Here is a 23,539-nt window from a genome sequence, read left to right as displayed (position 1 = left end):
ACTAAGACAGCAGGGTAATGCACGTGGAACATCAACAATTTAACATGTATTCCATACCAATTATATAAAGTGAACTTATGCATTAGCCTTTAACATGAATGCAGTGATGTGATTCTTTGAATACTATGTCAGTGAGGTTTCACCTTCTCTTGTGTAACGAATGATTCATAACAGTAAATAGGTTATACATATCTCTGTGACGTTCACTAATTGGCAAATTTTTTCATAGGTGAATTGATAATGGTAAAAAATAACGGTTTCATTTTCCAACCTTTTAGATTCATTAGACTTCAACCACAGGTGAAACGAAGAGCTTCATTTTCTCATTTCAAAGTAGACCTGTATTATTTAATGTTATCTCAGCCAATAGGTTGATGCACTGTAATATATATGGAGACATAATCAAATTATGATATATTAAATATTTTTACTCATAGGGCTCCACAATAATGCACAATATTTTGTATACCCTATTGCTTTGTTGTGTTGAACAGGGCCCCATAGTTTGGATTGCTCTTGCCAATACAATTTTGTATCTCAAGGAGGATGTTTTTACATAAGCTTAATGCTGTTATTGATATCCAGAATGTAGAGGTTGCTTGCTTGAACAAATACGGATACACAAAAATGTTTTGGAAAACAAATTGGCCAACAGACAAAAAAATATATACATTTAATTTGTACGTGAAGACACAGAAGAGAGTTCTGCTTACAAATGCTCTCACTGATTTTGCCTTTGTCAATTACAACAAATGTAAACGTCTCTCTGAGAAGCTGAAAAGAATCAGGTTTTGTTATGCACGCAATTTATGTAACCAGGAGATCTGTGCGGTTTTAAAAAACACTTGATGCGGAGTTGAATCCGTCAGCGGGAGGACAGCTGTGAGGCCTGGCGTTGAGCAACTCCCTCGGACACGTAGCCAGGTTCTGCAGTAATGACGACAAATTTAAAAACGAAAAAAATTGGGGGATTTACTCTGAGCAGCTTGCAAGCACCATCACATCCTCGGGAGGCGGGGGGGATTAGCTCATCCCTCCTCGTCTGTGAGAGGAAAACGATTGGGTTTGCAGTCCCTCGCCATAGACTGTGCAACTACTGAAAGTGTAGAATTTGAAGATGTAGACAGACGGTATAAAAACAAACGCAGGAGAATTTTTAAGTGGTTCTCGGTGGACGAAAGCACACGTTGTTCAGTTAATTGGTCGTCGTTGTGCACGGCACGCCTGAGGCAGAATCGAACACGTTAGTTATTACACCCCGTCTTGTCACCCTTTGCTATTCAGGTTTAGCCTCTTTGAGGGGGGGTGGCTGGAGTGGTGGGAATTCTGATTACGCTAATTAGCGCTGGAAAATCTTGAGCCGGTCAACCATCACCTCGGCGCTTTAAATGCTCAGATATGCTTGCCGAAAATGAGTGTCACGTCTTAAGCCTAATAATACATCACCCTGTGCTCTGCGCTGTGTGATTTACATTTGGGAAACTGTACACGTGACACGATGGGAGATTTCCCCTGAGTTTTTTTAATCACATGAACTACTGTAGAGGTGATCATTCGAGTTCAGGATCGCTACGATATCTGAAACATTCCATTCATCGTCATTCTTATTTAATAGGCAAGTAATAATTGTGCATCAGTTTAATATGCAAGTAATAATTCTGCATCAGTTTGACCGTGAACGATCTCATCTTATTCTCGGGATGCGTGCATTGAATAGTATGTGTCAGAGTAAATTATTCACAATGCGTGCAAATTATTTGCAAGGGAACATTTATTAAACGAAATTGTACAAATGAGACAGAAAGGAAAAGAGTGATATAATACAGAGATGACGGTAAATGCTCTACGAAAATATGAGTTGATTCTTGAATTTAAACGTGGCGCTGGCTTGACAAATCATCAAATTGCTCGGGGTTAATTAGTTACATGCCCAAGTAATAAATGCCAATATTTTTTGGGGAATTCGAACATGTTTATAAAATAATGAAAGAATAAAGTATAAATAAGGACCTCAATATGTCGATATATGTAATACGGAACTGTGTTTTATAACCTCAGTCCCGACAACCATAACACTACATCCCATTTGATTTGCCAGTTTGCTTCTCTGCCACCTCCTTTTGACAGCTCTCAACCTCCCATTCTGCTTTTAAAGCGGCCAGTGGTTTGCACGTAATTATAAACAGGTGCTTAAATTAAGCTAAATGAATTTGTAACCAACAGCATTGGCTTGGTATTTGTTCTCATGGGCAACAATATGGCCTGTTAAACAGGTAATTAAACAACTGAAAGAATCGGTACAAAATTCGCTGTTGCTACTTGTAACCACAGCTGCAGAATCATGGTCATACAGAAAGTGAATATATTGGAAGTATAAAACACCTTTATGTACCCATGTTCCTCCTCGACAGAGCTTAATAGGATCATTTACAAAATGGGTTATCCTCCTGAATGTGTCCCACAGCTCTCAGGGAGGGCTCTTGCTGATAACAATATCAGCGTGCGTGTAACAGACTCGATTGTTTAACGGACTCGACTTCGTGCAACGATGGGACCTTTGGCTTAGAATAAGTAGAGGAGGAGCTTCAATGCTTCTCAGGCTGAATAAGTATAACCCGTAAAAACAAAGTTTTTCACTATAAATCCTTTATATGCGTGGCAGCGAACTTAATATAAAGGATTTAAAAATATATTCGCCTGTGGAGGACGCGGGGATCGATCCCGCGACCTTTGGCATGGGAAGCGAGGGCGCTACCAACTGCGCTACTCCGCCACAGCCTGTGGAGGGGTTACGCTCTGGGCTCTTACACCGTGACGTTCAGCCAAAGCCATGAATGAGTTATATTTGAATATATGTAAAATCAATTTTTGTTTGCCTAAAAAGTGTAAAATTTTGGGAATTTTTTTTCACGAACATTAATTGTCTCGCACAACGAGTCTGTGTGGAAAATGTCAGCTCGATTGGATCACGGGAAGTGGGTTAAAAAACGACCGAAAGATTTGCACGGTCGTAAGCAAGCAAGCAAGCACGCAAGCACGCAAGCAAGCCAGCAAGTGAACTTAATATAAAGGATTTAATAAAGGATTTAAAAAGACAAAGCTGGGCCCAGAGTTTGCCGCCTTGAACTAATGTTGCCGAAAGACATTCGTCCAGAAGGGCCCATAGGCTGATGGAATGCATTAAATGCAGCATTTGTTTTTTTTCTGTAGAAAGATATGTTTGATAAAATTAGTTATTTATTTAATACTTAGAGAATCCCACTTCTGATTCCAGGCTACGGTTGTCAACTTTGAGCAATTTCCTCAGTCCGTCTAATAAGTGTAATGTTTACGCTGCTTGCGAGTTGTTGGCTGGGACGATTGTATGTGTGGACAAAGCGTAGGTGCCCGACACCTATTTAAACAAAACCTCAGAAATGTGGAAGACAAGGGCCGCTGCAACAAACAAAGGATGAAAGCCGCGTCCACCTGTAGCTCGTGGAATTGTGTTGGGCTGTGATTTACTGGCGCAGGGTGTGTATAGCAATCACCATTGCTACTGGTCGCTTGGCAAAAAATAATCACATATTGTACGGGAGGCACAAGTGTAGGAGAGTGGATGGGGATTTTGATAGCGGAAGACGTGTGGGTATCCCCATTACAGAAGTTAACTTTCGGTGTGTCATAGTTCCTTTGATATGCTTTAACGATTCTGTTTGATTTCTGTTGTGCAATTGACTTTTGGTCTGCCTGAGAGGATGGCAAACATGGAGATGGAGCAATGACTTCAGCTCGTGTGCAAGAACTCGATGGATTGTGGCATCATTGCGGGGACCATGGCGAATGGTCAAGATGTTGGGGAGACATTATTTCAGCAGTACAGTGGATATATCATGATCGATGATTATTTTAGTTTGTTTTTGCTTATTTAAATTAAACCTGGTTTTATGCTACGTTGGTTGTCACTGGTTTACTCCTGAAAATAAGACAGTCTAACAGGGCTACTATCTGGTAAAATATAGTCCATCAATCACTAGGTATTGTATCGCATTTTGCCTTTAATTCAAATTGAGAGCGTACTTTATATGCGTATTTCTTGCCAAATGTAGATTTCACCAAAGCCTCATCTTGTTCAAGGCACATTAGAGCATGACCTTGAGACATTTTGTAGTATTACAAAATCGAATTAATATATTGCAATGCCTTTAATGTGAGTGAAAGTCGAAGCTGCCAGATAATTTAAACTATATTTATTTTACCAGGTGAGGCCCACTGAGTTCTATAGCTGACTTTTTAGAAGCGAGCTGGCCATAAATAATTGATATCTTCATGAAGTGGCTTATCATGCAGACATTTATAGCAGCCAAATACTCTAAACGCATGATTCTAAATGTGAAGGTAAAAACCGGAGGACCCGAAGAAAAATCCACGTGACCACAGAGAGAACTTGCAAACTCCAAATATACAGACGTCAGGGTCGCGTTCGAACCCACGACCTCCTGTATACCATGCAAGGGAGTTAACATCTTACTGCCGTGGCATACGTTTTTTTGTATTTCCCATTTTTTTTGTATTTCCCATGGTTATTAATTTTTTCAAAATATATATCTTTATAATATATGAATTTTTTTATATTGGTTTTCCAATGTACTTGGTTCCAGGTCAGTTTGAATGGGTTTGTACAGTACTTGACTATGATAAAATCATCTGGAATGTACCCAATTACATCAGATCTTGGAAGCTAACCAAGTTCGAGCAGGGGTTAGTGCTTGGTTGGGTGACCACCGTGCATAAAACAGGTGTCATAGGCTGCTGTGGGGCTACATTGTAGCCATCAAAAGTGCAGTGAAGCATTATACATTGTTGTATTGTACTACACTCTCACATATATGCTCCCCACCTTCACCAAACTGCACTGGCGAGCATGGTGAAGTAGGGTCAAAGAGTACCCATGACCCCAACGGCGTGGTGAGGCCCTCATCCTGCAGTGGATTGACAAAGGGATGTACATGTAAAATACTTGATGGGAGTGCCTAACGTAAGTGAACCGTTCACTCCTTTGTGCCCCGTGTCCTAGTATGGTTGTCACTCTGAGGCACAACAAATCAAGACAAATCATGGGATGAAAAAATATCTCACAACACTTGGAGAGGGGAGAGCTGCATGTAAATGCATTTTGTGGTGTATTATTACACGATTGACAAAAATAGAGACTTTTATTACCCCGGGAAGACAGATATTCTCAATAACAGCTGCCTCAAAAGAGGACTATCCTGCAAAAACCAAACAAAAGCAGAGCCAGGATCCCAGGATGTTTGTCCGGCAGTGCGAAATATGCTATGTGCAGAATGAAAACAGAAGTGTCAAGAGTCCACATTCTGTGTACACTGGGTTTAATTTATGGTGCACGTGTGAGTTACAATGTTGTGCCAAGCCGCGGTATGCAGGAGGAAAATAAATAAAATGTGTAATTATTCTTTAAAATGTGTTTTTAGAGGATAAACACTCTTCACAGACGAACAATTATTGCACATTTTTCTCCATATAATGAACCAACCCAAATGTAGTTTTCTATTAAAGCTTGCAGCATACGCATCCTTTGGACGTTACCCACCCTCCCACTTTTTGCTCTTGTAATATTGCACGAGATTATGATAGCACTGCCCGCGCAATTGCGCGAGATACACGGCCAGGGCGGATGGTGGGCGTGGAGGGAAAGGCGTGACTCAGAAAACCGGCTGGGCGCTGTGGGAATGCGAGCGACGGACGCACGCGCGCGCGCTTGCCTGGGAATCCAGCCAGCGTTAAACGTTGCTCTCAAATGGCATGATCTAAAAGTTGATCTGGATAATCCCTTTGAGATGGAACATCTCGTTTGCATGTCTCCGACGTGTCAAGTGGCACGTACGCAGCAAATATGTAACGAAGCCTGCACACCTATAACACGTGCAGTATACGTTTATACAATGTCAAGTCCATTCATGCAGCATTGAGAACGGGGAACAATATTCTTATGGTTTTTTCGGTAAAGTCACGTAGGTAAAAAAATAAAATTAACGTTTCGGAGGCAACACAAGCTTCCGTTGGAAGCTTGTGTTGCCTCCGAAACGTCGTGATTTTTATTTTATTTTTTATTTTACTTTTATTAATTTAATTTTTTTACCTACGTGACTTTACCGAAAAAACCTAAGAATATGAATCCTTGCAGTCACGAAAGCTTCAACGGGGAACAAACCAGCCAAAATGCACCACAATCGAACACGTAAATGGACGGTGCACACCGCGAAGTTTGTACGACACGTTCTCTCTCCAAGCTGTAACGGTTGCATTTAATTTACACAATTGTTATGCTATCTTGACGATGATGTGAGAGTGGCAATGAGATCGGAGTCGGGGCGGAGCAGTGAAGCTTGGCACGCGGCTATTGCCGTCTAGCTGAAAGGCAATTTGTGGCTTTAGGATAATGAATACAGTAATACATTGGGGGGGGGGGGGGGAGAAACACGTGTTAAGCCATTTTGTGGGCTTTACTGAATTGGGTTTGAAACACCTATTGTGCCGTGGCCCATAGCAATCATAATTACGGAATTGTAATTTTAACAAGTGCGTAATTGGTATGGTTTGTTAAACAATTATTGTAATTTTAGCGGTGCACCATTGGTACTCCAAAAATGAGTCCTTTTGAAAAGGAAAATGAACGTGCTTCCACTGAAACTGCACTCGCATGATTAGTCTTGCAACTTAAACACATTCCTGCGGAGGGAGCTGGTAGAAACGTTGGGTTGCTCGGTCAATGGCCAGGGTCAACGGCGGCGTGGTGTATTCCGCAAATATGCCTGACTGTGAGGGTGGGCACAAGCCGGCATGAGTAGGTTAAACGTTGAGTTTTATAAGGGCACCACGGGGTGACCAGCCCCTCCCCACCCAGCCCCACCCCTCCCACCCCCCACCCAGCCCCACCCTCCCCACCCAGCCCTCCCCACCCTCCCCTCCCCACCCAGCCCCTCCCCACCCTCCCCTCTCCACCCAGCCCCACCCCTCCCATTTTTGGATGCACGACGGACGGACACAATAATCCCCTGTGGGCTGGTGTAACCAGGAGGTTCCTACCAGTATGCAATGTACCCAAGCAAGGTTACGAATCTTAGCGAACTGCGTGCCGTATTGCTTTACTGTGCTGTACCGTACTCAATGTGTGCGCCATTTAATTTGTATTAAATGTTAATCGCATCGTCTATTTTTACAAGGCGATCGAGCGTGACCGTGCCAGGACTGTTATTCTTTTAGAAGCTTTACGTGAGCGCTCGTTAAGGTGCAACAACTATTTTCACAGAGGAGTCGAGCAGCACAGCCCAGGACTGTTATTATTTAATAGTTTTTCGTGGGAAATCATTAGACTTGGGGATTTGTGCTTGACATTGGCAACCTATGGGCCCCCTCTATTGTTCAGCGTTTATGTAAACGAGGTGACCAGGATGTCAAGGGGACTCATACCATGCCGGGGTAAAGAAGGCAACGCCGCTGTGTACACGGAGCTCGAAACCGGGGTTCGACAAACAATGTTGAGAACGGGCACGTGGTGCGAAACGTCACACAGCACGCAGAGAAACGTGCGGCACGACCCAAAAAAAACGCAACCGAGATTTACCACCCGCAGTGCTCACAGACAGCCACGGGAATCAAAACATCGACCCTGCGTCGACTTGCTGCTGGGGAAAACGTGCACCAACCACTCGGCTACGCCAGCAGCTTCTAGTGTTTAAACGCAGCTCTCTGTGTTGAAAATGTTTAGCGATTTGTAATGTGAAACTAATTGGTATCCTGCCTCGCACGACGAGACAGCAAGAGTGCAGCAAGTCTCAGCTTGCGTTATCAGCGGGTGATAAATGAACTGCGTTTGTACCGTTTGCTCGCGGTGTGTTTGAACAATAGTAAAAACAAACTCTAAACGTGGCTTAATTCCATGAAAGAGATCTTATTTACTTGCACACCATCGGAGCCATTGTGCATTTCCATCATCGCATCATTGTGGCCACAATTGGCACAAGTGCGCATTTTCGTTCATAAATCGGTCATAAAATCAGGTTGTGCTACTGTTCGGCAGTACTGTCATAATAATACCTGTCATCAGAAATGGGCCCGATTTTATCTAAGTAAGGTTGAGTGGGGATAATCCATGGAAGGGTTTATATAATTACCGTTTTACAGTGCACGTGCTATAGGGTATTATGGAGAGCGGTAGTGTAGCAGTTAGCGCGCTGCGCTATGAATCTGGCGACCCGAGTTAGATTCCCGCTCACGGCCAACACCAGTGGCGATAATCTGAACTGGTCCTGAGCCTTCCCTAGATCGACTCAGCCTAAAATGAGTACTCGGTGTGGTGTGTAAACATCGCGACTGTGGAGACAAAGGCGGTCGGGCATGGTGCTGGCCACCCACCCCCTCGTGTCCTGTGCCGGCCTTCATAAGTGCTCTCTAACAGCACTTGTCCCAACAGTCTATTAAAGGCTATACGGGGGATCTTTGTTCTTGTTTGTGGGGTTACGTTGTGGGGAGCGGTAGTGTAGTGGTTAGCGCGTTGCGCTTAGAACCCAGAAACCCGAGTTCGATTCCCGCTTACGGCCAACACCAGTGACGATAATCTTAACTGGTCCTGAGCCTCCCCTAGATCGACTCAGCCTAAAATGAGTACTCGGTGTGGTGTGGAGACAAAGGCGGTCGGGCGTGGTACTGGTCACCCACCCCCTCTTGTACCGTGCCAGTACAAGAGGGAGGGCCGAATTAAGGTTATTGTAGGTCCTAGGCACTTCTGTTTCGTAAGCCGTCAGTGATAACTTTCTAGTTGGAACTGCTGTCCTATGCTACTATCGCCGCTGTCACTCCGCTTGTTTCACGCGTTACTTTGTCCAGCCACTGGACAGATGTCTTTACTGACACGTTTATTTAGTCTGTGCTCTAATTCGATGAGAACGCGCCGTGTGCCGCAGATGAGCAGATTTAATTTGAAATTATTACAAAAAGAAACAAGGTAAGCCTGAAACTATTATAAGCGAACATTTCATAAAATTTGTTTTACTATGATGATCATCATTTCGTACAACGCAGCTTTAAAAGGATGGCGTTAATTTTAATCGATAACAAATTCAATGTTCTGACATGACGACCGCATGGCAAGCGCCCGTGTGTCTTTACTTTCATGTAAGCTTAAATATTTGTTTGACTGTTATTTTAGGTGCAATAAGCCTCACAACGAGTCACGGCTTGCTACCACTGCAAATAAATTGCAACGAGCGGCCATATAAATATACGTATTCAAGAAAATATCTTGGTTACATTTTTGTTTATCATATAAACAAAAACAAACACGGTCAAAGTTTGTTTTTCGTAGGCCCTTTAGTTTTCGAAAACAGTTCCTACTGCGCCTATTGGATAATACGTCCCTGACAAGAGGGGGTGTATGTGGGGGGAAGAGTTGATATTATTTACCGCACGTTGGCACAATGATTGGGGCGTGCAACAACTCATTTAGCCAGAGAGTAGCACTGGTGCGTAGCTCATGTGGGAAAGCAGCTTTCCCAGGAGTTGGTTGTTGCCACAGGTGCTAATGGTTAATCTGCGTGAGCCAAACTGGACTGACAAAACAGACGTGAACGAACCCGTGGAATGAATGCGACGCTTGGCTGCGCAGCGCGGGGGATGGACCCCATGCTGTTAATTATTAATGGGCCTTCCAGGGTGCCATCCCGTGCAGTATTGAACTGTGGCTCACCGGACATCACACGAGCAGGAGTGGGGGGCATTGACTGGTGTCGGGACGGCCTCAGGAGGCATCTGAACTAAAAACGAAACTATTATTTAAACTAAACTATTTGTTTTTATATTACCAGGTAAGGCCCACTGAGCTATGCAGCTCTTTTTCAGAAGCGACTTGGCCACAAATGATTGCTCAACGAAGTGGCTTATCACGTGGATATTTATAGCAGCCAAATACTTTACACGCGTGTTGATTCTACATGTGGAGGGGGAAACCCAGAGGACACGGATAAAAGTCCACACGACCACGGGGACAACATGAAAACTCCAAATATAGAGGGATCGAACCCACGACCTCTTGTATACCATGCGAAGGAGTTAACATCTGGCTTAATCAAACACACATGTTGGAAACGTGGAGGGCAAAACCAGAGGACCCAGACAAAAATCCACGCGACCACGGGGAGAGAATGTGCAAACTCCAAATATGCAACAGGCGTTGGGGTCGGGTCCGGTTTCGAACCTACGGCCTCCTATATTCCAGGCGAAGTAGTTAGCAACTCACTACTGTGACGCCCATCTAGCTGGCTTTTGCAGGGGTCGTTTTTGCGTTGGTTGTGTCTTCATTTCCCAGCGTACACCCAGCAGCAGTGTGAATGGGTACACCACGGACAGTGGATATGTAGGTGACGTGCGATGGGGTAAATTATGGGTGCTCCCATGTTTCCCAAGACAATTGGCCAGCATGGAAGAGGACGCCAAACGCAACTCTTGCAGGGCTGCACCGTTACCTTTTTTGTTGCCTCACAACCTCGTATAATTGTACAAGATGCTATATTGGGCACGGCTTATCTCGTAATATTGATTCAGTGCGGCCACAATGAGTAATCTAATGGGGTTTTAATCGCCAATATGGGATGTGGTCAATCGAGCTTATAAAGAACATATTAAATAATGCGTCCATTGAATTGCGTGCACATTTTTTGACCACAGTTCCTTTTTCTTCCACGTACACGGGCATGGTCCAGATGTTTCATGACCCCCAATTAATTGATCCCTAACATGGTTTTTCCTTCGCATATTCACTCTGTTCAAAATAAAACCCATACACAAAAAAAATATTAAGCGTCATATAACTGAACGGGGGATCACAAGACATCTGGACCACCCTGTACAGGACATTAGCGTATTTGATTGCCATTTATATATGCAGAGGGTCTCCTTTGTGAGAAAGCAGATTTGTTTAGTCGAATGAGTCCTACCTGATTTTAAATAAGAGGTCTGTTTGAAATAATTTCACCGCGTGAATAAGTTATTTTGCAAAGGGCTGCTATAATTCTAAAAACATCGAAATAAAAAAAGAGTCTATCAGTGTGTGAAAAACACACACACCTTTCATAAGGAAGGACGCCGTGACTTTTCAAAACGACTATAAATACGCACCGTAAATGTTTATCAGCATCTCCTGAGCAACATCGCTCTGGCCTGTGCCGCTGGGGGGTTGATTAATTATTGGCCGTGCAGGATAAACAAAAGCGTCAGCAGAGTCGTCGTGTGCACAGCCGTGGAGAGCCGACAACGCAGCAAGGGCGTGGGTCCATTGTGCAGTTTTTTTCCTTCCCAACTTGACGACTTCTTCTTCGTCTTCTCTCTGTTCTGCCCGTGCACGTGGTCCTTATCTGTGTTTCACCTGATTGTGCCAAAAAGTTATTCCCGCTAAGGTGAAGTGTAACAATGGCATTTTTGTTTTATCCACAATTATCAAAGGCATCTAATCGCGCAAAGAAACATGGGCAGATGCACGCTTGCAATTGGTTTGTGAGACACAACGAGGACTATTATACATACACTAAACTATTATATTCACCACTAGGCCATTAGCTATTTTTCAGAGCTACTCTGGCCCCACGTTACAGCTCATCGAAGTGGCTTGTATCATGACATGTGGGAATTTACAGTCACCGCCAAATAATCGAAACGCAATGTTTGTAAATGTCGAAGGCCCAGATAAAAATCCACGCGGCCACGGGGGGAGGGGGGGGGGAGAACGTACAAACTCCAAATATACAGCAGCAGGCGTCAGGGTTGGGGTCAAAACCACGACCTCGTGCATACAAGGCGGGGGAGATAAACCTGCACCATGGCGCCTTATGGATTAAAGAACAAATTAGAGACATTAAATGTAAAAGAAAATAAACAGATTGGTGCGCTTGGGCAGGATACGTCGCCTGTTCGGGATGATGACCAGTGGTCGAGACGAAGACCAGATTGGCAGTTAAAGGAGGGAACACGTGTTAGAGTGTGTCCACCATGGAGACGGAGCGATGAACTCGGCTCGTGAAGGTGTGAGGTGGATTGTTATATAACAGGACACAATTCTTTCCTTCCATGTTGCTCTGTCTTCCATTGCTCTCTTGATATATTTTTAAACCAGGTAATAACCCTAAAACGTGTACCCGTATTCTCCAAGGAGACTGTTTTTTGTCCTGCTGCACGTTTTTCCCTGGGTTTATGTAAGCAGCTGAGCGAGCGCTCTTGACTGTGACTGGCCTGGAGTCTTGGCGGTGAAGCTACTTCCACCAGATCAGCATTTGCCCGAGAAGTTTTTTTTTGCTGAAAATAGCTCCTTGTGAAATTGCTTACATTGCAAGGAATCTATTTTTACTGCAGAGTTAAAAATAGACCTTGCCACTTACAGCGAATTTTCACTCGACAAAGAGTGCTTTTTTGTGCCGTTGCAATGCGGTGTCCTAAAATTTTCCTTTGCAGAAAGCCGCATTACGTGCATATCCCCTAGCTGCTTGTACCTTCCGCTTAATATTTTCAAATTGAGTTGTATGACTCACACTCATCGGAATTGATGTGCTGTGCAGTAGACTCATAATTTAAATATCTACAGTTTCCTCTCTTTCCCAGAGACTGATCATCTATACCGTATTCTTATTATTTTGCTCACTTTAAAATATTAAATTTGCGTGTGACCGTTCAGCCCAATCTCATAATGTGGGTGTATTTCACTATGACATATGAATAACTGTGACCCCAATTTTTTTTGTTATTTTCTTTCACGATTTGAAAGTTTATTCGCGCCTAACATGTATTTCCCCCCTCTGAAATGTATAATAATTGCATGAGTGGAAATGCTCTGTGATCATAAATCCAAACTGATCGGTACAAGTGCCCTTCCATGCCACCTTTTGTTCCTCGCTGTGTTCACACGTGCACAGCGCAGCATATGGTAAATTGCCGTGAAACCATTTTGGCACGATGCTGTAAAGCACAACTCCTTCATATTGCCTACCGGCGAGCACACAAAAGTATACAGTGTCCAACACCCAGTCGGCGTCTTCTAAGTGCACACAGATGCTCGGAAATTGAGCAGTAATTGAGACGGCAGATGGCGGGAGCTTTAAAGTTACGATGCATAGTATTCCCTCGGTGTCCTGCTGCATCCGTGTCCTCTGCATCTCAACACAAATCCATCTCCGCGATGCCTCCCCAAATATTGCGAAATTGTCGCCACCCCTCCTTTGCATATAAACGGGCACCTTCACTCCAGGTCGCCAACAAATCTGTCTTCGTTTTTTTAATTAGCGGTTTGCGATAGATCAATACAAGTATGTGCTCTCACATTTGGTGTTGTGAAGATGTTATTACATGAGTTTTACCCCTCTAAACCATGGCCATCCCTCTGCTGTGGTGTTGGCATCATGCTTTGAGACAGTCCCAAGCGAATGCCATCATCTCAGGCGTGGTCGTTTCGAATGCTACTGTAATGTGCTATTGTAAGGTCACACAAGATTTTCAGATTAAAAGTACATACACAAAATATATTGCCAACATTTCAACAGTGCAACTCTTGTCTAATTATGATTCTTTATGATTGAATGATACCTATAAGGACACCCTCTCTAAATATAGTCCAGCTATTCCCTACTTTACATGACAGTAACTTTTCATCTGGCTTCAGATTCAGTAGGCTACAAATTCCGTCCTAGGTTTTCCAATCTTAGTTGCCGTGTGCAGGAGGATTCAGACTCAAGCTTTATTTTAGCCGATAAGGCAATGCTAAGCAGCGGTTTTACTCAGACGTTCATTGAGTAGTGGTTTCATCATCAGCACACATTTGTCAGTTTATAAATATTCTACAGGTGCCTTCTTACTAATCTGCCACCTTATAAGCCCACGTTGCAATGTGTGCTAATGTCGAGCCATTGGTTTACGTGATCTCTGCAGGTGAGGTGGGCCCTATCCTGATGTCGCCCGACAGCCAGTCGCAGTTCATCCCGCTCAGCGACGTGCTGTGTGCCGCCATCAGCCACCTCAACTCCAAGCAGCAGGCGGTCACTCAAGACTCGCTGCTCAAGCACCTAGCCCACAAGTTTCCAGGTAATGATGACCAGATGCCTCAACAGCCGGGAGATCCACGGAAAAGGGCAAATGTGTACGTACTTGTGGAAACCAGCCGATGGCTTGCACACATTTATTTCGAATAATTTTCTGCCAGTATCTATGTATGTTGAACTTCTTTCACACAGTCCGTGTGTATGTTGAACTTCGTTTACACCATACGCAGCCAACCGTGCTAATCAGAGGTATGTGGGAAGGACGACAAAATAAACACACGCAAAAAAAAACCCAACGTATAATCTTAGCAACTGGCATTTCGGTTGACATTTCTTTGTGCATTTCAGGCGTTCCAGTTCCGAGCAGGGAGATCCTACACAACATGCTGAGCAGCTTGATCAAGGAGCGCAAGATCTACCATACGGGGGAAGGCTACTTCATCGTGACGCCACAGACCTACTACATCACGCCCTCGCTCATCCGTGACGAAAACAAGTGGGTGAGGCCGGAGGGAGACAACCAAGCCACCCCATTTCCAGAGGTGACTGTGTGCCACGACCTGCCGGAGAAAGACGCGCAGCCATCACGGGCTCACTGCCGCTCGTGCCAGTGCTTCCTGGAAAGTGGGTACGTCGTGGAAAGGTCTCGCTGCGACAAACAGGAAGGCGGCCATGCTCATGATCCCAAAGATGCAAAGCCGCCCCAACTGCTGCGCGTCGTGTCCGCGAATTCTGGCAAGAGCAAGAAGAATGACAAGAGCGCTGCCCATGCCAACAAAGACTCAAAGCAGCAGCACTCCGCCGCTGTCAATCATGCCGAGTCCGGTAGAAAGGTTGACGGCAGATCTGCGCTCGAAAAGGACCCGAAAGTTTCCCACCAGAGTGTTCACGTCACCTTCTGTAACGATAAGGGCAAAAAGTTGGAAAAGGGAGTGCAAAATGATTGCAAAGATGTGAAAGGTGTGCCAGTCGCAGTGGTGGCAGTCCCTTGCACAGAAAAGATGAAGTTGCCAGAGGTAACTGTGGGACGACCAGAGAAGGAAAAGGATGGAGAAAAGCTGATGAAGAAAATCAGCCTGAGACTGTTTCGGAGGAGCTCCCAGCGGAAAGAGAAGGTCCTGCAAAAGGAACTCGTGACATTCTCCGCCCAGTTCCCGCCGGAGGAATGGCCGGTCCGGGACGAAGACTCTGCAGAGAACCTCCCGAGAGACGTGGAGCACCAGATAATCCGGCGCATCAACCCCGATCTGACGGTGCAGAACCTGATGGTGCACACGGCGCTCATGCAGCGCGTGCCAACGGACGGGCAGCAGGCAATGCGCAGCACGGGCACCTGCACCGAGCTTCCGCAGTCACGCTCGAGGGTCAAGGTTCGCAGCCACTCGAAGAGGGTGCACACGAGCTCGCGGGCGTACAGCAAGGGGGGACACCTGCCTCGCAGGCGGCTGAAGGCTTCGTCGAGAAGCAGCCTTGACGAGGCAAATCAGCAGAACGGGAAGAGAGCCACGAGAAGGCGGCACTCGCAAGCGCCCGGAGAGAAGGCCACCTTGAGGAACGGCAACAATGAGGGCCCGTCAGAAGCGTGGCAGGCAGTGGAGGAGGTCAAGCAGACTGCCGCTGCTTGTCAGCACGAAGAGTTTGCGGGGGTTAATCAAGGGGACCTGAGAACGTTTGATGCGAAAGAACAATTGGAGAGGAGCGATCCCTCCAAAGTTATTGGCAGTGAGCAGAATGTGATCACGTGGCCTAAGAATGCGAACGCATGCCAACCGGAAAGGTTAAAGTTTAGGTGGAGGGCTGTGGAACACACGAAATCCACTGGGAGCTCGAGCACGGATCCGCATTCCCCGCAGGTTCCAAGCGAGCAAGCATCCCTGCATCGCCGCGGCCGGCACAGGGAGCAGGATAGCGACCTCTTTAAGAGCGTCTCCAGAATGCCGACCATACTGAGCCCCAGGCTGGAGCCTGCCAGGGTCAGGACTGAGGACCAGGCGTTGACACAAAACCCACGACTGTCAGATCCGGTTTACATGCAGGAATTCGGACAGCCGCAGCAGCCCGCCGGCCAGGAGCTGATGCGCGCGGGTCGAGCGCACTGCCGGGTCACTTCCGACCGGCACACGCTGGATGGCAGCTGCGATTCTGCGAATGGGGCTTTTCACTCTCAGTCGGTATCATTGTCAGCCTTTCCGCAGAGCAGGGATTGCCCCTACGGTGATCACCCACGTGGCATGAGCACAGCGGATTACTTCAACTACAACGAGTCGCGGGAGACCGTCCTGTGCGCGCCGGCGGCAGCGTCGGGAAGGGCGTTCGCGGACTGCAACTCGAATCGCCTGAAGCACGAGAAGCCCGAGAGGGAGTGCGGCAAACAGAGGAGGCAGCCGGAGAAACTCCCGGCGCAAAACCCGCACTCGAGTGGAGCCCTCGACAGAGCCAAGGCCGAATTCGAGGTGCCGCTGCCGAAGAGCGACGTCTGCGCCGGGAAGTCGGCGAGGCCCGAGCAGAGGGAGAGGGCGAAGCAGCAAGATGCTCACTTCCTCACCCAGGACCTGCGCTCGATGAGCGAGAGCGAAGGCATGACCGATGACGACTACTTGCTCTACACGCAGGAGGTGCCGGACGACAGCGAGGGCAGCTCGCTCTGCATCAACGACGAGGACGAGGACGATGGGGATCTGAGCCGCCTGAGCATCCCGCCGTTCAGTTGCGGCCCGGCGAGTGAGCAGTTCCCACCCCTGGATAACAGCGTCAATGGCGCCAACGGCGTCCCTCCTGACGCATACGCCCACAGTATGCAGTACGGGCTCTTCCGCTATAACTACAACCAGAAGAACCAGCGGAGTTCCAGTGAGGAAGCGTGGAATGGAAACAGCAAGGGCAGCACTCAAACCCTGGAGGTGGGAATTGACAGCATTGATCCACAGCAACGTCCCGGCAGCGGGAGCAAGGGGGGCGCAGGCACTTCCAAACAACGCTTGCTTGAAGACAGCAGCCTGAGCGCCGACTGGGACAACAACGAGAAGGGGAATTGGAAGCAGATACAGCAACAGCAGCAGCACCAGCAACATCAGCAGGGCTCCATCCCCTACTCGCACGCGGTGGACGAATCGACCACGATGCTGGAGGACGGCACCGGCGCAGTAGAGGGGAGCATCTTCGACTACAGTCCGGGTTCGGAGGGTGACTCGTGCGGAGAGGCGGCGCACGACGAGGAGATCTCGGGCATCTTCGCCTGGCGCGGGGTCGGCGGCGCTGGCGGTGGCGGTGGTGGCGGCGGCGGCGGGTGGCGGCGTCCGGGACCCGGAGCGGGGCCTCCCTCACAAGTTTGCACGTGGCGTGGATAGCGCGCTGGAGGAAGAGGCCGCAGAGGCAGAGCTGCAGCAGCGGTTCGAGGGCGCCCTGACCATCGCGAGCCCGGACCCGAGCGTGACGAGCACGGCGGACAGCGGCGTGCCGCCCAGCCGCCTCGACCACACGGACATGAGCAGCGTGACGGGCGACAGCGGCTTCAACTCGCCCAGGTAGGGGGGGGGAGGCCCGCTGCCCCACGGGGCCAGTTAGGTCTCGAGAGACACAGAGAGACAGAGAGTCGGACCTCTCACGTGGCTCCCATTAAAATCTTCGGTCTCCTAAAGAGCCACTGCAGGACAGTAGAACAGAGGGCGGGGAAGGCGGTAACATTTCCCAAAGGGTATTGGAGGCAGTTGGTGTGGAGTAGTGATGCGGGAGTCGACGCACCGGGCTATGAGTCAAGCGGCCTGAGTTTGATTCCTGGCCACGGCTAAGATTAGTGGTGAGTGATATTTGAACCGGTCCTGCTCCCTCTCCCACCCCACTTCACGAACTGGCATTGAACACCGTGGTGGAGTATGGGAAAATAACTCCCATGACCGACATATACGTTTGTATTATGTTGAAATTCTTTCACGCTGTACATAGCCAACCGTGCTGATTGGAGGTGCGGGGGAAGGACAACAAACTAAACACATAAAGCAGTTCATGACTAGTGGAGGTCTCCACTTGTCAGTGGATTGACAAAGGATGCGAAGGAGCTGGAAATGTTTTGACACGCACGCTTCCCAGTCATAACCAGCCTGTGCTTTGTCATACAAAATTAACTTAACCTATCAAACGCTCACATAGGGTATGGCGGCTGATTTATTAATTCGTTCGTTTCTGAATCCGCTTTTCCTGGTGAGGGTCGTGGTGGCAGCATGTTGAGTCGTGCAGTCCAGACTTCCCTTTCCTTGGCGACAGACTCTAGCTCTTCCTAGGGAATTGCCATTTGTTCCCAGGCCAGCCGAGTGACATAGTCCCGCCAGTGTGTCCTGGGCCGGCCCCGGGGTCTTCGCCCAGTGGGACGTGCTGCCCGGTAGAGTTCCAGGGGGAGTCTATCGGGGGGGGCATCCTTACCAGGTACCCGAATCACCTCAACTGGCTCCTGTCAATCCGGAGGAGCATTGGCTCGACTTTGATGCTCTCCCGGATTACCGAGCTCCTCACCCGATCACGGACAGTGAGCCCGGCAACCCTGTGGAGAAACGTCATTTCAGCCGCTTGTTCCCGCAATCTCATCCTTTCGGTCGTTACCCAAAGCTCATGGCCATAGGTGAGGGTGGGAACGTAGCTCGACATGTAAACCGAGAGCTTTGTTCGAGAACTCAGTTTCCGTTTCACTACCACGGAACGGTACAGCACCCGCATCACTGCAGACGCCGCACCGATCCGCCGGCCGATCTTCTGCTCCCACTTACCATCACTTGCGGAAGAGACCCTGAGGTACTTAAACTCCTCCACTAAGGGCAGCTGTTCTCCCCCCTGACCTCGTATTTTCCTTCACTGTGCTCGACAACCAGTCCACACCACATTTTTATAAAAGCAAACCATTTCCTACAAGGTTAATAATTTTCTACGTGCCTTATATATATAAAAGTTGATGTTAAAATATGTATCTTATCGGCATGCTTAGACAAAAGAAACGTTCCCCTGGATATGTGTTAATTTAAACGTTACTTATATATGTATATTTCTGGTGGCTTAAACTTTACACGTACAATATACACATGCGGGGTGGTCACGAATATGTAACGGCTATTAAGAGTGCGTGCACTTTAGCATATTATATATATTTTTAAACTATCAATACAAACAACAATTAATCTATTCTAGCAGTGCAGAAAAATGGGATTTGAAAATACGTGAGAATTATAGCCAATGTGAGTTTTTGGATAACCTAAAATCATTGTAACGTCTCATGTACATGATACATGAAACACGAGTATACTATTGTTCCAAATTGTATGAATTCACTGGTCAATATTTTTTACGTGAATGTTAAACGTGAGCGCCTTGAACGTGGTGTAATGAATATGGGCACGAACCATGAGCATCGCAATCTCTGATGTTGCTCGTCAATAAATGGGTCTGCTTGCCATTGCAGGACCCGAGAGAGCTTGGCATCCAACACCTCAAGCCTGGCCGATGGTGTGAAGCGGCATGGGCAGCTGGGCCTGTCAGATGGCAGGAACGGCGTTACGCTGGCCGAGCAGCAGCAGCATAAAACCGCGAGGTTGCAACCAACGAACCCCATGCAGCACAGCTCCGCGCTTCCTCCCGCAGCGAGGACGAGTCACTTCAGCGGCCTCGTCGCCACGAACGCCAAGTTCGGCTGCGGCCAGGCGCTGCAAAACGTGCCTGGCGATATGAGTCACAGCGACTGCGCGAGCCTGCCGCGGCACACGCCTGGCAAAACGAGCGCGGACGAAATGCACGCCGCGCAGAAAATCAAGCAGAACGTACGCGGCCCCCCGGTCACTCAGCAAGGCAGGCACCCTCCTTTTCCGGTCTCCTCCTCGGAAACGGACCGCTCGAATTCCTTCTCCAGCCTCGCTGCAGCCGAAGCCTCGCGCTCCGTGCAATTCGCAGAGGTGGCGAGGTCCGGGGCGGATCGGTGCACTTACTCGGCCGCGTACAAGGGACAGGCCCCATTCGGCGACAAGGACGCTGATGGCGAGAGCCGAGACAGGCCACTGTTTCCGCTCACTCCTGCAATAAACGTGTGATTTGACCGCTGAAGCCCAGTGGCAATCGAAGCTGCCTGTTGGTGCAGCAATATCGGGCCGGTTGGCAATGGCTTTGTGGTGCATGCAGGCAGTTTTGTTTCCAAATGTCCACGTGGGACATCAAGACTGGCCTTCCTTTAAACAGTGAGCTTTGGGTTGTTTTTTTTTACGCGGGTCTTTTCCTGATTTTAGAATAAATTCATTCGCAGGTAGTCAACATGTGGACCTGTATAGTTAATTCTCAATATTTATTTTTTGTAACCCCTCCTGCTATGCGTGTGGCTTTCCAAGGAAACTCGTGCGTGAGCGTAGTTGTGCTTTGTGTTTTGCCTGCGCGGTGTGTGTATGCGTGTGCACGTGTGAATGAGTACGTGCGTGACGTTGAATCGAGTTTAATGTGTGCATTCGCTTCGGTGGAAATGTACTCATTGCTACCATTGCCCAATTAAAATACGGTGACATTTATTGTAAAATTGCACTCTTGGCTCTTATTCTGGATTTGCATGTTCCTTGCAAAGAAACAAAAAAAGTTCCAATTCTCAATACCCCACGGGACGTGTGTGGAACAAAATCCCAAGCGCTGTGCATTTACTGAGCTTGCGCATATATTCCAAGTTCGTGCGAAAAGTATTTCCTAAGCATACACACGTTGTTAATGTCATAACTGAACGATCATTACATTAAATAGTGTTTGGCATATTACTTGTACATACTATTTACGCTTGTTAATCATGGTTAGATATTGTTGCCATTGTTCCCCAACTCATCTGTCCATGATGAGATACCTCCACCCCACATCCGTTTTTACCTGCTTCTATCGATTATTAAAATATAGGTACTCTTCCTAGTGCCTATCGATTATTAAAATATAGGTACTCTTTCTAGTGCCACTGTCTCCGGAGGTAAGAGCCAAGGGATAGTTGGACAAGTATAGCTCCAATTGTGCATGTGTGTAAGACCAGTGCAGTGGCAAATCAACAGCTGCCAAATATACAATGTTGCAAAATAAGTAATGATGTCAAGTAGCCTTACGGTACCGTCGTAATTTTGAGCTTGAAATAGGCTGTGTCATAACTGCGTGCAAGCTGCGGGATACGTAAAAGAAGAACGGAAAAATAATGTTTCAAGGAACGCGTAGAGCGAACAGCAACGAAGCGACCAGGCACAGACGCCGTCCTGTTCACAACCACCTCCGTCGTCTAAAAAGACCACTCACTGGGCGGGATTGATCCGTGTACTGTGCACGGTGGATTAACTTGAAACAAAATGGAACGCTTTGCGGCGTGGGCGAAACACGCAACACGCTAGAGCCACCGTCCTGAGCAACAATGTGGCGCTGAAGAAAAGTTCAATCGGAACCGGCTCGCAGGAGACAAACCTGCGAATTGGACTACCTCCGGCCCCACTTAAAATCAATGCCGACGTAAATGGTGCATAACAATGAAGGATATGTGTTGGCTACGTGCGTTGTTATATTTGGCGTGGGTTTTTTTTTATTTCTCTATAAGCAAAATCAGCACGTGAGACATTTGTGTTACATTTTTGCAACGATTATTTTGTTTCAACTGATAAGTCTGTGGATTATTATTTTATGTTAGTACAGTACATTGCTTTCAGAGTTGTATTAGCTTGACCTTATTTTATGAGACTAAATGTAAAGCTGTAATGGATGTGTACCATATTTATCTGCTCATCACTCTTTTGTAATAAAGTTAATGGCTTATACCTGACAACAGTTCGTTGATATTTCCATCGCCGTTGAATCTTACGTTGGGGCTTTCCACTACTCGCAGCAGTCGTGAACGGCTGGCTGCATAAGTTGAACACATTCCTGCGGAGAGAGCTGGTAGGAACGTTGGGTTGCTCGGTCAATGGCCAGGGTCAACGGCGGCGTGGTGTATTCCGCAAATATGCCCGACTGTGAGGGCGGGCACAAGCCGGCGTGAGTAGGTTAAACGTTGACTTTTATAAGGGCACCACGGGGTGACCAGCCCCTCCCCACCCAGCCCCACCCTCCCCACCCAGCCCCTCCCCACCCTCTCCACCCAGCCCCTCCCCACCCAGCCCCTCCCCACCCTCCCCTCCACAACCAGCTACTCCCTGCACGACGGACGGACACAATAACCCCCTGTGGGCTGGTGGAATCAGTGGGTTCCTATCAGTAAAACCCTTCTCTATATCAACACAGATTGAAGGAGGGATTCCAAGATTTCCCGACGAGAGACGCAGCATGTTTGTTCCTAGCATCGCTGGCAAACAACAGGCACCATATCTCTCGCTCCCTTACACCCGTTTCCCCAGCCCAAGGTACTCGAAAGGAATTCACAGCAAAGGAAAATTGGTCCCACCTGCGATTAATTAATGTTCAAAATCTCAATTTCTACTTTTGAGTGATCAACTTTCAAAGACGGCTAATAACATAATCTTAACCAGCTGGCCACTACAAACCGTACTCTCTGGATTATTAAGATGCAACATTTTTTTCCACATCTTTAAAAGCAAAAGTTGGGAGGGCGTCTTACAATCCAGTATGCACGTGGTTGTGACTTGATGTGTAGAACTTTATTATCACCGAGAACAGGTTTTGGGATGAGGCATAAGCAATTAGGACATAACACTTAGTACCCAGGAACAAAAAAAAGTGTTTTTGGTTACACAGTGAATTATCTAGAGAATACGGTACCCCACCCCCTCCCCGCCTCCCCCCAAAGTCATCCATCCACCTTCCCCCATAACCTTCCCGTCACGATACCTTTCCCCAAAAAAAGCAAGAATTGCCATCAATTAAAAGCTAAACTCGCAACCTTTTTTTCACATGCCTGCAAAAGTTGTGCAGAGTAACGTGCCAAAACTTTAAAGCTTGCAAATGGAGAGCAGATTTGTACTCCTCTGCCCAGGCCCCCGTGGTTATGCACTTAGACCAATTGTCAACACGTCTGCCGAGGGCGGTTCCTTGCATGAGCCGCGAACCCAGCGACACTCTTAGGCGTGTGTCTGTGTGCCTATTGCAGGGCGGCACCGCTGCTCAAATGTGGGGCAGCAGACCCCTGATTATCTAAAACCCGCAGACAAAACCGTTAAACACATTCCTGCGGAGGGAGCTGGTAGGAACGTTGGGTTGCTCGGTCAATGGCCAGGGTCAACGGCGGCGTGGTGTATTCCGCAAATATGCCCGACTGTGAGGGCGGGCACATGCCGGCGTCAGTAGTTTAAACGTTGAGTTTTATAAGGGCACCACGGGGTGACCAGCCCCTCTCCACCCAGCCCCACCCCTCCCCACCCAGCCCCTCCCCACCCTCCCCTCCCCACCCAGCCCCTCCCTCCACACCCAGCCCCTCCCTCCACACCCAGCCCCTCCCTGCACGACGGACACAATAATCCCCTGTGGGCTGGGGT

At 47.5% G+C, this 23,539-nt stretch overlaps 1 protein-coding gene across 1 annotated transcript in view; it reads left to right on the top strand.

Moving 5' to 3' along the window:
• The window catches only part of LOC144720615 (uncharacterized), a 60,140-nt gene extending 38,267 nt beyond the window's left edge, over positions 1–21,873 (top strand). The window contains 4 exon segments of the mRNA XM_078597484.1: positions 13,969–14,121; positions 14,427–17,337; positions 17,339–17,602; positions 19,522–21,873. Coding sequence (XP_078453610.1) covers positions 13,969–14,121; positions 14,427–17,337; positions 17,339–17,602; positions 19,522–20,143 — 3,950 coding nt within the window. The 3' untranslated portion in view covers positions 20,144–21,873.
• Positions 21,874–23,539: the final 1,666 nt, after the last annotated feature.

This window comes from Lampetra planeri, chromosome 9 (assembly GCF_965212315.1).
Source record: "Lampetra planeri chromosome 9, kcLamPlan1.2.h2, whole genome shotgun sequence".
Taxonomy (NCBI): Eukaryota; Metazoa; Chordata; class Hyperoartia; order Petromyzontiformes; family Petromyzontidae; genus Lampetra; species Lampetra planeri.
This window is presented reverse-complemented; position numbering and strand designations above follow the sequence as displayed.